The 12,402-nt window shown below is 40.8% G+C and overlaps 3 protein-coding genes across 4 annotated transcripts; 2 read left to right on the forward strand and 1 right to left on the reverse strand.

Annotated features, from left to right (window-relative positions):
- Window positions 1–4,035: 4,035 nt before the first annotated feature.
- On the forward strand, window positions 4,036–6,124 carry LOC126784655 (uncharacterized). Its single transcript, XM_050510132.1, has 5 exons — window positions 4,036–4,051; window positions 4,708–4,880; window positions 5,231–5,329; window positions 5,437–5,588; window positions 5,737–6,124. The coding sequence occupies exons 1-5, from the start codon at window positions 4,036–4,038 to the stop codon at window positions 6,122–6,124; spliced, it is 828 nt and encodes a 275-aa protein (XP_050366089.1).
- Window positions 6,125–7,067: 943 nt separating this feature from the next.
- Window positions 7,068–8,873, forward strand: LOC126784057 (putative pentatricopeptide repeat-containing protein At5g59200, chloroplastic). Its single transcript, XM_050509558.1, is given in 6 exon segments — window positions 7,068–7,685; window positions 7,717–7,760; window positions 7,762–7,980; window positions 7,982–8,103; window positions 8,106–8,406; window positions 8,408–8,873. Coding segments are annotated over 6 exon segments (1,770 nt in total).
- Window positions 8,874–9,007: 134 nt separating this feature from the next.
- LOC126784415 (uncharacterized) lies at window positions 9,008–11,725 on the reverse strand. Of its 2 annotated transcripts, none has more exons than XM_050509881.1 (6): window positions 11,523–11,725; window positions 10,780–10,931; window positions 10,420–10,529; window positions 10,244–10,329; window positions 9,629–9,733; window positions 9,008–9,498 (listed from the first exon to the last, which is right to left on the reverse strand). In XM_050509881.1, exons 1-6 carry the CDS (start codon window positions 11,630–11,632, stop codon window positions 9,333–9,335), a joined length of 729 nt encoding a protein of 242 aa, XP_050365838.1. In that variant the 5' UTR covers window positions 11,633–11,725; the 3' UTR covers window positions 9,008–9,332. The 2 variants fall into 2 exon arrangements, with proteins under 2 accessions (XP_050365838.1, XP_050365837.1); XM_050509880.1 differs by having other exon boundaries at window positions 9,008–9,507.
- Window positions 11,726–12,402: the final 677 nt, after the last annotated feature.

Below are 12,402 nucleotides of genomic sequence, written 5' to 3' on the forward strand. Positions count from 1 at the left end.
GATATGCAAAACGAAATCATCAAAGTCGTGGAGGTGAACTCTCCAATGGTATCCATTCAAATAGATTTGAGAGGATAGGAAGGGTGGTGAGCCCTTAGTATGATGATCATAGCTAAAAACTTTAGCGAATGCAGCGTTTCTTGTGGAAAGCAAAGCGACGTGTGACCAACGCGTCGATGCTCTTAACCTATGCCATAAAAATACCGAAAAATGTCCGTATTCGGTTGGATAGGGTCCACTAATGTCACCTTAAATACTTTGTAAGAATGGAATGTTCTCGGTTGGAGCCTTAGCAAATAAGGACTTCCTTGAAATCTAGCAAAAGAACAAGCTTTGCAAAATGAGCGATTGGCATCAGAGATTGTCATGGAGGCATTAGAAAACACGGGAGGCATCACAAGCTCCTGTGAAGGATGGGATGCCGCCACCGACGGCCTTAATGCCATGGAGCCGCCGAAATAGGCAGGCTCGGCCTCACCGTGTGGAGCATGGGTGAGGTGGTCCTCCAATCGCTTCGTGAACATGAAAAATAGATGATAATGTGAATTTCAAAGAACTCGAATCATCATATCTTGTTCAAAATGACCAAAAAACGATCATGTCAAAACCGAGAAGACAGTAAAACCGAACCCATGATTCAAAGAATCTTGAGTTACATAAAGCTACTGCTGCAGGCAAGCAAAACGATGTCTACAGGCTAACAAAGCTACTGTCGAAGCTTGAAAAAGATACTGTCAATGAAATCTGACAGATTTATTCCTCTCCATTCTTAACACAAATATCAAGATGAAAATCCATCATTGGCATGTATGGCCTTTAAAACTTAGCAAGGCACGAAGATATACAACACAATCTCCGCACGAGATCCGTAAAACAACTACCTGCGCCGTAGGACAGTGTGGGTGGTTACGCAATTAGCAAGACACTCGATTTCACGGCGGGACATTCCCAAAATGAAGATTAAGAGAGTCAACAACGCGGTGAACTTCTCTACACAATACGCCGTAGGATATTGTAAGAGAGGGGATTGAAACAAATGGCAATCCCATCGAATGTATCACATGGCAATAGAACTACATTCTTCAACTCAAGAGTTGGAAAAACATGGTATTAGAGCAGTTGAATACCAAACAATTACGGTGGAAAACCTTCCATTTGGTGCGGGTGGTCACCAATAATAATAAAATCATTTGAGCTATGAAACGACTTGGAGAAAACCGGAAAATTAACCGGAAAACCATATCAAATTAACTCAAAACCGGGTGAAATTTGGACTGGGAATACGTGACAGCAAGAACTGCTGAAATATGCGGAAAACATGACGAGAAACGACGGAAAAAAAACGTCGGAAAAACTCGTCGGAAGCCGGCGGCACCGATTGCCGGAAATCCGGCCGGCGGTGGCCGGACCTGGCCGTTATGGAGGCCGTAACTTCAGGTCCGACAGGGAACGCCGTCCGGAACCGGATGGCGGTGCCGGAAACGCCGGCAAATTGCCGGAAGGCGGCAAATACGCCGGTAAAACGTCGGAAAACGTTTCGGAAACTCCGGAACAGTAACCGGAAAAAACGACGTCAATTTTGACGTTCCGAGGTCCGTTTTCCAAATTTCAAAGTCCAAAATCACAATGTAGTGCTATTGGGGTCCCATGTAACCCAAAAGCGGCCAATTTAAAAACCACGTGAGTTGTAAACGTTGACCATGCATGCTAAGCCAAGGCAAATAAAATTCTCACAAGTCCAAGAAAAACGAGAAATTTTATAGAATATGCCAATATTTAATACAACACAAACAAGCTTCCAATTCCAATAGACGACTTAGGATAAAGTCGAGCAATAATCATGGCAATGCCAACGTCATACTTGAAAAATAGTAAGCAGAAGACATAGTCAAAATAGAGTGACTAATCAAAAGTCCGTAGCAACAAAATCTTGCATATCGGATTGGGCGGAGCCTTAGCCTGAGGCTCAAAAATGTTTGCTTACTTGAGAATGGAAGAATGTTACTTTTCCATCTCCAAAATTCCCTCAAGAAATAGATACAGGTGCCAAAAAGGGCATGCGTTTCTTGGATGTGGAGTATGCATCAAGGTCAACTCTGATAATACAACGTCATAGACGTTCATTAAATCACTTTAAGTGTGTCCCATAGAATTCTTTATTTTTGGGATCTTTTGTCAGCAAATAGTGCTACATCAGAGTAATGAATCAACTCAAATAAATGAGTACGTAGACCTTGGGATTATCGTTTATAGACATGAGTTTAAGAAAACTCAAACATTCAAATAACAGTCGCGATCGCGACGCATCCATAAGAAACAAGGGTTGTATAGGGTTCGAATAATCGAAATATTCAAGTATGTAACCGGAATTAGAAGGGTTGTGATGTATATGGTCACAAAATAATCGATGCATATCGGCGATTCTCATGATCGCACCCAAAACAGCGGTGCACTCAGGCGACCACACGAAATCGATATCTTCCTTTTTAAATAATAACGTGACTCCCCCAGGACCGTCACACGAAAAACGTCGACCAAGAGGGGAATCATATCCCTCTTTGGTCTCATCGGCGTTATAAGAAAGGCCGGAAAAGAAGACATGAAAAAGGCTAATAGCGCCCGATAATTTATATATATATCTTCAAAAGCAGCAACTTTAAGAAAAACATACTTGTTGGTCTGCCAAATAGACCGCATATAAGTAAATTGCTCTGCAAATCGATCGTCATGCATGAAGTTGCTTGTTGAATTCCTTTTCGATCTTCGTCCGATGACATAAAAATCTTGAGAGGATACGATCGGAATCGTATGTAGATGGCAAAAGTATCGTCCATCTCGGCATGAATGTCATCACCATAGTACGACGAGTAATCACTTTTCCTATGCAAGCACGCGAAACAGAGTTAGAAAACGAAAACGTGCAAATAAATGATTTAATAAGCAATAGGAAAAGAAAAAGGAAAAAAGAGAAATAGTTTAAAGGCCCAAATGGGTAGAGAAGACGGGAGTAGCTTCTCTTGAGCGAAGAGTTTGCTTGTGCAGTTCGCGTTCATTGCGTATATATGCGGGAGGAGCAATTTTGAATCCTCTGATACGGGGTTTGTCGGGGGCAAAAAGATGTTTTTGCGGAGCGAATGCGGAGGATACCCTGCGGGGCTGCGTGCAGGGGCAGCAGGGGGGGTCGCAGGGGCTGCAGGGCAGGGCAGCGTGCAGGGCTGCGGGGGCAGCGTGCAGGGGCAGCGCGCGGGGCTGCGGGGGCATCGTGCGGGGGCTGCGCGCGGGGCTGCGGGGGCAGCGTGCAGGGGCTGCGCGCGGGGCTGCGGGGCAGCGTTGCGGCGGCAGCGATGCGGCGGCTGCAGGAGGTGCGCCGGCGAGGAGATGCCGGAGCTTGGAATCGACGGCGGCCGGCGGAGGAGAGAGAGAGAGAAAAAAAATAGGGCTCTAAAAGTTCAGGGTTTTAGAGCAACGTGCTGATAACGTGTTTCAGGATGAAATAATTGTGTATTATTGAATGATATGGGGGCCTATATATAGGCATTACAAAACCACAATCCCGTAGGATTCGGAGTCCTAATCTATTACGGAGATGCTAATCTATCTCCTAACATGAAACCTATTAGGCTAAGACACACATAAGGGTAGAATAGTAATTCTCCCGGAACAAGAAGTTTGTATTAGAATATTACGCAATGTGTGTTGATTTTGGCTTGATATGATTTAATATTTCTATGTAGTAATAGGTTTATTGTCTCGCCTACATATAAGTTTCTTAATACCTCACGTAAAAATAGCATGTAATCGTGTCTATAAAGAATTCATAATAATAGATCTACTCTTGAATTGTATTGTTTTTCCTTAAACCGGTCTCCAATATATTTTTTACCCTTTCACTGTTAAGTACCATTGGCGTTGGGTAAATATATATGCAAATGAATTAGTTAGTTACGCTACTGCCTACTGCATTATTAGCTGATTTAGCTCTTCATCTTCTCCTTTTCCGAACAACAACGCGATCACAAAGCTGGGTGTGACACCATGGGACACTTTTCAGGTGTGTATATTTCGACAACTCTCTCTAAATTTACGTTACGTTCTTTTTTCAACCTATCCCCATCTCTGTTCTCTCACATTCATGATCTTATGCACATTCTGGATCAGAGGTCAATCAAAAGCCATATATGATCCCCATTTGAAGGATTGTCTTGAATAGTTGATTGTCACCAACCTTAAGTTTCTGAATTGGTTTCTTCTCGGATTTTGAAACAAATGCCTTTCAGAAATCCAGATCATGCATTGTTAGAATGAATCTCAGACAGTGTCTAACATCAATGTAGAATGAAAACCTAAAATACTGCACATGTACTGATGTACCACCTTTAAATCTGTAGTTTCTGAACACTTCATTAGATTGGAAATGCATATTGCCTGTGTGTATTTATATTACGTACCTGTCTATAATCGTGTAAAGCTGAACGGTCTTCTTCTTCTGGATGAAAGTGAAAGGCCGGGGCTCTATTTGTTGTAGAAGTTGGAACAAACCTACATGTTTGCTCATCAGTTTGATCTGTCACTATAAAGTTCCATACATAAAATGACATTCTCATTGTCTAATGTGAAGTATTGTAGCTCAGTAGCGCTTGTAGCTAGGAGTATGTTTTTTGGTTTTTGATGTTTCTGTGATGAGAACTTTTACCTGTTATACTGCAGCTGCGGATGAGAATCTAGGATTCCAGTCTAGACCTCCCATACCAGGACTGAATCCTCCATCAAATCAGTTAGGAAATGCATTTTCTGGAGCTGGGTCAGGACTCATCCGAGAGGGATTGGGTGCTTATGGGAAGAGAATTTGCGGATCAAGTTCGCAGTATGTGCAAAGCAATGTAAGTAGTCCTAATGGTCTGGAATTGAGGATTGAACTATTAGTTTCTCGTAGACCAACTCCAGTTTCTAAGATAATCGGGCAATAGAATGAAGTTATGTGACCTATGTCAGTATATGAATAAAAATCTTTCTTGCTATATAGTACGTCTATAAAGTACGTCTTAAGAGTTTGCTATTATGGATGTGACACACACCTTGGAAGCCTACTTTGGGGCACTTTAATCCCTTGTGATGATCTTGAGTATGATCACCATATAATTCAATGTTTTAGAGAAATGGCATGATATATTGTTCTCTTGGTTTGAATTTTTTTTTTCACCCTCTTTACTGTGTACTGCTAAATGAGCAGATAATCAAGTGCTTCTCGGATCCTCAATACTACTTCCAAGTGAATGCGCACTATGTCAGGAACAAACTGAAGATAATTCTATTTCCATTTCTTCACCGGGTATGCAGAAATCTAAAGTTAAAATGATGCATATGTAGTCCGGAAAGATTTAAGTCATTATATATACCAGTATTACATTCTAATGTTCTCTATCTCCTTTGCTTTAGGGACACTGGACCAGAATAACAGAGCCGATTGGAGGCAGGCTTTCCTATAATCCTCCAATTAATGACATAAATGCTCCAGATTTATACATTCCATTCATGACATTTGCGACATACTTGGTTCTTGCTGGCATCTCACTCGGCCTTTCTGGGAAGTAAGTCTCACAAATCCTCAATATGCAATTTTTCCAGTAACATCCTCTTAAAATCTACTTATATTACTGCCAATTGCCTCACTTAACATCCTTTCATACAATAGTATTATGAATTAGTTCCAACATTCTAAATTCTATTCCATGCCAGATTTAGTCCAGAAGCCTTAAATTGGCAGTTTGTGAAAGGAATTTCAAGCTGGCTATTCCAAGCAATGTTGTTGAAGGCATCATTGACTTCGCTAGGGGGCGGAGAGGCACCATTGTTGGACATGATAGCATATGCTGGGTACACATTCACAGGGTTGTGTGTTGCTGTTGTAGGGAGAATCACATTGAGCTATGCTTACTACTTGATAGTCATATGGACATCCATGTGCTCAGGCATCTTCTTGGCTAAAACGATTAGGCTAACTTTGTATGCCGAGGCAAGGAGTTACGATGTCACCATCCATAACTATCTCTTGCTTGGGATTGCATTTTCCCCATTCCCATTTATCTTCTGCCTCAGCAACCCAACCGGGAATTGGATTTCCTGAATCAGCTATATCAGTGCATATACAGAACTCACTGCTCAGACACTGGTAGCAAGCATGCATGCTAAATCTTCCTGTTCATGACAAGGACTTGAATACTTCAAGCTTGGTTGCCGGAGTTGTTTTAACCCGGGATTTCTTTGTCATGCTAATCATTTTTTTAGTATTATCGTAGAACTAGATTGGTAACTCAATTTTTTGCAGCCTCCACTTTATAGTGATACGAGTTCATGAACTTCTTAATATTTCTTATTTGCTGATGAAAATTATTTGATTCTATCAAGCTTGTAACGCTTTACTCTCAGTTGGTTCTTACTCGACAGTGTCAGTCTTAGTCATTGCCTCATTGGCATTTTGCAGTAATGCAGTTTCACGTATCACAAGACTTGTATTGAGATTTGAGAATGCATTTTCACATAACTTATAACTTGGTTGTGAAGTCTTTAGCTTGAAGAATAGTATACGTAAATGTTAGTCGTGCTTACGGAAATGATAATTGAAACCATACATAATCCACAAGAAAATTAGGAATAAGTCTTTCTAGACCGTTCAGTGGCGGACTTACATAGGAGCAAGCCCAGCTCCAGCCCAGTAGGTTTCAAAAGCCTACATTGGAAAAAAAAATAGTCTGGTAATTAGAAAGAGCATACCCAGTGAGGCAGTGACTCACTTACCTAAATTTTTTTTCGCTAACTTAAATTTTAAACCTTGGATCCGCCACTGGTACCGTTTTGGTTTCGTATTTTTATTTTGTGTCATCATTGTACTCATTTCGTAATGTTAGTGAGATTTAAACTCGTGACCTCATTTCCTCAATTTTCTATCAGCCATAGCTCACCAATATTGCGCTTCTCATCACACACAGCCCTTAAAATGTAACAAAGCCTTGAGGCACACCTATGCAAAATGGTCGTGCCACTCCTCACATTATTAGACTACCAATATTATGAGCCAGAGCCACTCAACCACAGTGGCTCTAACGAACCCAGCATTCCCGCCAAATTCAAACACAAAATCCCAAAACCGAAGAGAACTCATCTCCTTGTTACAGAAATGGGAGCCCTATCAAATCCCACAAATACGTTCCAAAATCATAAGAAACGGCCAGGACCAAGACCCATTCATCGTCTTCGAGCTTCTTCGTCGCTGCCCCAACCTCGCCTCCATAGACTACGCCGTTAAGGTTTTCCGACGCACCCAATCCCCCAATGTGTATCTCTACACTGCTCTCATTGATGGCCTCGTCTCCTCCGGCTATTACCTCGACGCCGTCCGTCTCTACTTTGAAATGGTCAGTGGGTTTATAATATTCCCGGACAAATACGCCATCACTTCTGCTTTGAAAGCTTGCGGCTTTGGGTTGGTTTTGTATGAGGGCAGGGAAGTCCACGCCCAGGCTGTGAAGCTTGGGCTGTCGACGAATCGGTCGATAAGGATGAAGCTGATGGGTCTTTATGGGAAATGTGGTGTGTTTGAGAGTGCACGAAAGGTGTTCGATGAAATGCCTGAGAGTGATGCGGTCTCGGCGACGGTTATGATTAGTTGTTATGCTGATTGGGGAGGCGTGGGGCGTTTTTGACCGGGTCAGGGAGAAGGATACGGTTTGCTGGACTGCGATGATTGATGGATTGGTTAATGACTATGGCTTTGGAGGTGTTTAGGGAGATGCAGAGGAGGAATGTGAGGCCGAATGAAGTTACATTGGTGTGTGTTTTATCTGCGTGTTCGCATTTGGGGGATTTGGAGCTTGGAAGATGGGTTTGCTCGTATATGGATAAGATTGGGATTGAATGGAATTACATTGTGGGGGGTGCTCTGATTAATATGTGTTCGAGGTGTGGGGATATCGATGGGGCGGTAGAAGAGGGATGTCAGTACCTATAATTCCATGATTGAGGGGCTTGGTATGCATGGGAAGAGTGCCACAGCTGTTGAAATGTTTTGGGAAATGATGAACCGAGGCCATAGGCCAAATGATATTACTTTTGTAGCCATGGGGGCTTGGTGGAGTTGGGGTTTGAGATATTTCATTCCATGAGTAGCAGTCACGGCATTCAACCGCAAATAGAACACTATGGATGCATGGTTGATCTTCTAGCTCGTTCAGGGAAGATCAAAGAGGCTTATAGTTTCATTGAAAGAATGAAAATTAAACCAGATCATATCATATTGGGGGCTTTGCTAAGTGCTTCTAAGATCCATGAGAATCTTGAATTAGGAGAAAGGGTAGCCGAAATGTTGGTAAATTGTGACAATGCAGATTCTGGAACTTACGTTTTGCTGTCACGTGTATGTTGCATCGGGGAAGTGGAGGGAGGCTGCAGAAGTGAGAGCCTTGATCAAGGAAGCTGGAACTCCTAAGGAGCCTGGTTGTAGTTTGATTGAAGTGAACAATGAGATCCATGAGTTCCTATTGGGAGACACTAGAAACCCACAGAAAGGAAACATTTAGGAGCTAAACTCTGTTAAAAAGGGAAGGATACTCGCCGTGACAGAGGTGGTTTTGCATGATATTGGAGAAAGGCAAAAGGCACTGGCGATACATAGTGAGAGGCTTGCCATATGCTACGGACTAATCTCTACTAAACCATGTACCACTTCAAGGATAGTAAAAAATATGAGGGTTTGCAATGACTGCCACTCAATGATCAAGTTGATAGCTAAGATTACTAAGAGAAAGATAATAATGAGGGATCGCCATAGGTTCCATCATTTTGAGAACGGGGCTTGTTCTTGTGGTGATTACTGGTGAAAGGAAAAATTGTACAAATATCTAACAGCTATTAAGCCTGGCTTTCTTTTCTTTTCTTTGATCTCAATAGTTAGATCCGAAAGTAATATACAAATGGTTGACATATATAGCAACAAATAACAATAAAAATAATTTCATATGACCCAACAAATGATCAACTGAGCTTCAATTCCATTATAAGGAAAACGTTACATCATGTTTCACATAACCTCGAAGGCTGATATTAGTCACGCAGTTAAAAGCATATCACGGTACAAATCCTAAACATCTAAAACCAAATAACAATAACATTTAAGAATCCATCTCTATCAAGGACTTTGAGGCTGTATCCATGTTCTTTCTTTTGAGGCTTCAGAATCTGGCTCATGCAGAACACAACATTGATGCTACTGGAAATTAACAAAAAATAGCCGCCAAACCACAAGAATGTAGAACCCCCACGGTGCTCTTCAAGCTTCTTTACCTTGTCTTGTGCTTCTTCGACTTCTTAATATACTGGTCACTATTAAAAGAAATTGCTTCCATACCAGTTGAACCAGGCCCTTCCTTAATTTTTGTATTAGGCCCTGTTGTACAGGGCTCTTGCATAACCGACTCCCCCTCATTTTCTCTTCTCCTCTTACTCCTAAAAATTCTATCATCCGTTAGAATGCATAAGCCACTCAGTAATTGTTTTCCCTCACCGGAAAGGTCTTAAAAGTTTAAGCTTACTGGTCAAAGAAAGAGAAAACGTATGACTTCCAAGTTATACAAACCTGACTGTAAGTGCATCATCTTCCTTATCTTTATCCAAAAAGCGAATACTCCCTGTGTGAGCCGAACGCAAAGAACCATTTATGTGCAGTGTCTCCACATCAAAACTGCAAAGGTGAATAACTGTCATGAAAATCCACGCAGGCATAAACAATTCAAATAGGAAGCCAAAGCAGTGAAGGGGGATGATGATAAGACCAAGTCAACTATCCAAAGTCTTCTAATACAGCCAAAAACGTAGGACAGTGATGAAATTATCATTCATATAACAAAGTTGAATACAATAATCACCAGATCTTACAGCAAAACACAATCATTTACCCCCCCCCCCCCACCCACTACCTCATTACCATAAACTGGAAATGCTTGTGAACTTCTCTTTAATATTAGCAGTACCTTAAAGTTTAAATGCAGAACCAAAATCAATTGGTAATGCACCTACTTTAACTACCACATGTAAATCACTATAACGCCTGATCCGGATACCCATCACATGTTCTCTGATAACCATTGACACTAATCCTTCAGGAGCTTAAATAGAAGAAGAAGAGACCAGCAGATATGTACCATTATGTTTGAATGTAATAATTAAAAAAGCAAAATAAAGTGTAGGTTACCTGTTGACTGAGAGTCGTATCATAGTTCCAACTTTTATTACATGCCGCTTCTGATATCGGCTAATATATACTTGCTTGCCACGTTTCTGAGGAGTACTGACATATCAGAGAGGCCAAAAGAATCTATATGGTTAAGAACATAAACATTGAACCCAGTAATGAAGAAATCTTCTTACATTCTTATATTTAAACTCCTCGCGAATATCTTCCTCTTTTATGAAGGCACATGAAAAGCCGAGAACAATGACAGAAATGGATCTTCGTGTGACTTTCACCACCTTCCCTTCTGAAGACACATCACATTAAAAAACAATAATTACTAATGTACAAATTTATAGTAGTCAAATCAATGATAAATACAGCATGTCTGGCAGATACAATAACAAGATGCTGAAGATCCCTCTTTTTTCTTTTTAATCACAGTACAAATCACGTCCAAACTTATTAATCAAAGTATCACTGCCAAAGGAACAAACTTTTGTTTATCTATGTTGCTACATTATTCAACAATCAACATCAAGGACAAGAAATACTACCTACAAGCATATTGGGCTTTGGAGAGAAGAGTAACAGCTTTGCTCTTAGGTTCACAGCAAAATAAGGATAAACCCCATTGAGAATCTTTGCATCCTTAGACGAAATGTCAAACTTGTAAGCAACTAAGGCACCATCCAAATTATCATCAAACCTGTATTGGACACCAGAGAAAGACTGTTAAATGCATAAATACTCAGCAGCTACCACACTGTCCATGATTACCACAATAGTTAACACTCCGATATTCCAACAAGGGCCATAAACGGGCACATAGAGACATACAAGAGTCAACTGCTGATATCCATGCATTCACGAAAGTAATGCTCATTAAAACAACAGAAATCGGATATCATTTAACTTAACATGTACTTATTTGATGCCAAGTGACAAAAAAAAACGCGCTATCTACACTAGGAACTAGGAAGTCTTAGAAACTTTTTATCATTGCAAGCAAATTGGCAAAACCTCCCTGAAACCAAATAAAGGAAAATCCTTTGCTTCTACAAATATATAGTTTATCGTTTTTTCTGCAAACATAGTCTCCAAAAACTCAATTGTTCTCTCTCTTTTTTTTCAGGAAATTGACTAAACCAAGTTAACCAATACAGAAAGCAATGATCTTTATGAGCAATTTCAAGTGGGCAACACAGAAACCAACCGTACAAATATGACCCAAGATTACAAAAACTGATAAGAATCACAAAAGTTCAAATAAACAAGAGATAGAGCGGTGGAGAAGTACTTGAAAATCATGGAGCTGAGCTCGTGGTGAATTGCGGCGTTGACGTCGCCGCTCTTGGAGGGGTGTAAGAATACTTTGAGATTTGTGTCCGAAATCCCCAAGCCCTCCATTACCGGAGCTAGGGGTTTAACAACGGCAGAGCCCTAAAACCCTAGACTGGCGTTGCCACAAGGTAAATTTGACTGCGGGACACAGTTGCTCGGGTGCTGTCCACGAAAGTCTTGTTCTCTACCTCCTTTGAATTGGAAGGGTTTTTAGACGCCTAGTGTTCTTGGGCCGGCAACCGGGTCGTGGCCCTAACCAAGCGGGTCGGTCCCGTCTCAGTGGTTCCACATTATGTCATTAAAACGTAGTCGTTTCAAAGGCTGTCTTCATTAAGTAGTAAAAAAAAATGTCTTCATTGATTAAATTTGAATACAATTTCCATTCCAAGTTGAATTTCATCAAATCAACAACTAGAAACTACAACTTTGTATGAAAGAAATGGTGTGTATTGTGGCGCATGAAAAACTAATCCGCTTGCCTTTAGCAAGCCCAATTTAAATTCATTAACTTCTATCTTTACATATCAAAATGTGGCACAAAGAAAAAAAAATAGATCTACTCAGAAAGTGAGAAAACCGAATAGTGAAGGAAAGACTGTTATTAAACCAATATAAGGAAAATGATTTCTTATATTATGCACACTAGCATTGGCCCACACCTGATGTGTGTGGGAATTTCTTTTTCTTTTACAATTTTATTTTTCAATAAAATGTGGGGAATGTAGTTTATTTGCAAATTATAGGATAGATCATGCAGACAACTTTCAACAAGACTATCTCCTTTCTCGTAAAATTTTATTTTCCAAAAATTGTGGGAAATGTAGTTAACGTGGGGA

This window comes from Argentina anserina, chromosome 2 (genome assembly GCF_933775445.1).
Source record: "Argentina anserina chromosome 2, drPotAnse1.1, whole genome shotgun sequence".
NCBI classification, from domain to species: domain Eukaryota; kingdom Viridiplantae; phylum Streptophyta; class Magnoliopsida; order Rosales; family Rosaceae; genus Argentina; species Argentina anserina.

Excerpts from the sequence above, each read along its gene's own strand:
- LOC126784415 (XM_050509880.1), bottom strand. The coding sequence starts at position 11,632 with ATGGAGGGCTTGGGGATTTCGGACACAAATCTCAAAGTATTCTTACAC. Across the intron at positions 10,530-10,779 it reads AAAGCCCAATATGCTTGTAG|AAGGGAAGGTGGTGAAAGTC; the intron begins GTAGTATTTCTT and ends ATGTGTCTTCAG. Across the intron at positions 9,734-10,243 it reads ATACGACTCTCAGTCAACAG|TTTTGATGTGGAGACACTGC; the intron begins GTAACCTACACT and ends TCACCTTTGCAG.
- LOC126784655 (XM_050510132.1), top strand. Across the intron at positions 4,881-5,230 it reads CGCAGTATGTGCAAAGCAAT|ATAATCAAGTGCTTCTCGGA; the intron begins GTAAGTAGTCCT and ends CTAAATGAGCAG. Across the intron at positions 5,589-5,736 it reads TCACTCGGCCTTTCTGGGAA|ATTTAGTCCAGAAGCCTTAA; the intron begins GTAAGTCTCACA and ends ATTCCATGCCAG.